The sequence below is a fragment of the Henckelia pumila genome, chromosome 2 (assembly GCF_033568475.1).
Source record: "Henckelia pumila isolate YLH828 chromosome 2, ASM3356847v2, whole genome shotgun sequence".
In the NCBI taxonomy this organism is placed as follows: domain Eukaryota; kingdom Viridiplantae; phylum Streptophyta; class Magnoliopsida; order Lamiales; family Gesneriaceae; genus Henckelia; species Henckelia pumila.
The window spans coordinates 58487986-58490990 of record NC_133121.1 but is presented as its reverse complement, the minus strand read 5'-3'; the positions used below and the strand labels follow the sequence as shown (position 1 = coordinate 58490990).

General features: G+C 39.7%; 1 protein-coding gene across 1 annotated transcript; it reads right to left on the bottom strand.

The window, feature by feature from the left end:
* Positions 1–1565: 1565 nt before the first annotated feature.
* Positions 1566–2207, bottom strand: LOC140877662 (uncharacterized). Its single transcript, XM_073281220.1, has one exon. The coding sequence runs from the start codon at positions 2205–2207 to the stop codon at positions 1566–1568; it is 642 nt and encodes a 213-aa protein (XP_073137321.1).
* Positions 2208–3005: the final 798 nt, after the last annotated feature.

Genomic DNA, 3005 nt, shown 5'->3' with positions numbered 1-3005 from the left:
AGAAATATAATTCGGTTTCAGTGTGCGGTTTGGGTATAAACTGAATTTTCACAAATATTTAATGCATTCAAATTTGATTAGAATTACGAAAGATTAGTTCATCAATATTTGAATAGGTTTGATTGTTCTAGAAATAGTCCTTTGAACAAATTAGGAGAATTCCCGTGAATTAAGATTAAATCTGAGTCCTGAATCGACTACATGTTATAAGATTTGTTCGGTACCTACGTGTGTCTTGGTTGTTTTTATTTTAATTATTTTTGTCTTTAGTTATTTTTATTCGTATTTCTTAAACAGTTTTTATTTTATATTCTTATTTTATTTAATTCAAAATATTTTCTATTATTTTGTCTAGATTAAGTAAAATAATTAAATCTTGATAATTGACAATAGTCCCTGTGGGATCGATACTTAGACTCTCAGTCCACTTTACTATTACTTGACCTGGTGCGCTTGCCAGTAGATTTTTATCAAACCGATTTAGCCGGGCAGAGCTTCCGAACTGTCACCCATCCAATTGCCCAATCAAAACCCATATTCTGTGTGACTGCAGAACTTCGGAAATTCCGATCGTGGGTTCGGAGCTTCTGAACTTACCCTATGTTTCCGAAATACATCGCTTCTTCTGATCACTTCGGAACCACCGATCATCCTAGCTCTCAAGTTTGGACCTTCCGGACCACTCTGGTCCTTGGAACCTTCTCGACCATCTTCGGATATTATGAATTCGATTTCTTACTCAAATAAACCCAAGTTAAGATTCTCTGATCATGTTTTACCATCTCAACATGTTTAGACACTTAATTACTTAAATAGGAGATCGGGTTGCTACATTCTCACAACTTTAAGAGATTTCGTCCTTGAAATCAGGTCTAGGTCAAACATGAGAATGTAATAACAAAACACTCCAGAGATTGTCTAATCGGTCACGGATTTAAACTCATGAGAAATAATCCTTCTGGATTCAATTATAAAACACTAGATCCTCAAGTCACGAAGACTGAGCAGTTAACTGATCACGAAATCAACAAGAATCAACACCAGAATTTAAACCATGAGAACACGATACGATAAAAATTTATTAAACTCCCAAATTCTAAGACAAGAATCAAACCTATTACAAAGATACCCAAATAGCTAAACAGTCAAAATTCATCCGGCATATCATCATCCTTCCTAGGCTCCTCTCTCCAGAGTGCATACGCTTGCCTCGGAACTCGAGACTGTTGGCTGCCTCCAAAATTCCTACTCTGGGTTCTCTGCTGCACAGAAACCTCTGATGGTCCGCTAGCCTGAGATGCTACTATCGATCCCCGTCCACTCTGTCTACTGCTCTTTGGACAATCTATCTTGAATTGTTCCACACTCCGACAAATAAAGCAAGCTCCCGTAGTTGCCCGACACTTCTCAATGGGGTGCTCTCTCCTACAATGGTCACACTACAACTTCATCTTACTAAAATGACGAGCTGCATCAGTTCCTGTAGATGAAGAAGATGCGGGCTTCTTGAATGATTGTCCTCTTGGTGCCAACACACTCGGGTTCCTACTTGCCTGTAGAGATTTTCATCTCAATGCTCTATCCTCATCCTGCATACACCGATTTACCAAGCTCTCATATGTACTGGGATTATCAAAAACAGCCACGCGCTCATAGATATCTTGATTCAACCCTAGCATGAACTGATCAAGCTTCGTAGCTGAACTCTCACTGACGTGAGGACAAAATGGCAACAAGTCGATGAACTTTTGTTGATACTCATCGATTGTCATCTCTCCTTGATTCAGACTCAACAATTCTACCTCCCTTTCCTGTCGGAGTGCTGGAGGGAAATTCAAGTCTGAAAACGCCTTGCGGAAATCTGCCCAAGTGACACACCCTTGTTGGGCCATCATAAATGCTGACGCAGAATTCCACCACTTGCTAGCCATGTTCTCCAAAAGAAACTCAGTAGCCTCCATCTTCTGCTCTTCCAAGCAATGGAAAGACCAAAAACAACGCTCCATGCATTCCAACCAATCTTCGGCAGAATTCGGGTTCTCACTGCCAACCAGTGGCTTAGTCCTCAATCGAATAAACTTGTTCAAGTCAAACCAACGACGATCATTATCTTGACGGTGGCGAAGAGCTTGAGGATTCCATAGTTCCTCCTCATCCCCCCATCGACAGACACTACAATGACTACACTCATTGTCATATCCAGCCATCTCTACTAAGACACAACAGGAACTTAATCCCAACAGAAGATCCTATGTCCAAAATTCTAATGCATGCACTAATACCAATAAATGTAGCGACCCATTCCAAAATATCCTACTAAAAAAATCTTACGCATGCACTTAAAACTTAAACAATGGTAATCAAAGAAATTGTGGAAAACTTAAACAATCTTAACAAATCGACAAACTACAACAGGTAAATCACTGGAACCTAATCAATAAAACCCAATCAAATAGATACTAAACAAAGTCTAAAACTGAAAACCTTTGGTAATATCTTGCTACAAAGCCCTGATCACTGATCAACCACTGAACTAGATCCTGATCCACCTGCAAACATGTCCCATCAAATGGTATGTCCAAAATAAAAACAGGGAGATGACCGCTAATGCCCAGAATGCAAAGTACAAGTACACAAGTCAATATAATTCATGCAACATGAAATAATGAATGCTCTGGTACACTGGGATCAAGATCTGGAACATCATGCTCAGAACACAGGCGCCTCCAGTATGTGCAAGCTGCTTCGAAGATACAGTGGGTGCTACACATACTGAAACCTGATCTTGGACTATCACTATCTTGAATAAAACTGTACATGCTGGTCCATCGATAAAGAGTGTGTCACACGGTACCCGATCGTACAAAGAAACCCTAGGGTTGAGCGGCCCTAGAAACAATAGGCTATCTTTTGAAAGAATATAAAGGGTCAACGTGAAATGCTAATGCTCAGTATAAATCATGAACAGCAATATCATGCATCTCATGCAGATAATAATGCAACAC

What these genes read in the sequence shown, in the direction of transcription:
- LOC140877662 (XM_073281220.1), bottom strand. Translation starts at nt 2,207, where the DNA reads ATGGCTGGATATGACAATGAGTGTAGTCATTGTAGTGTCTGTCGATGG.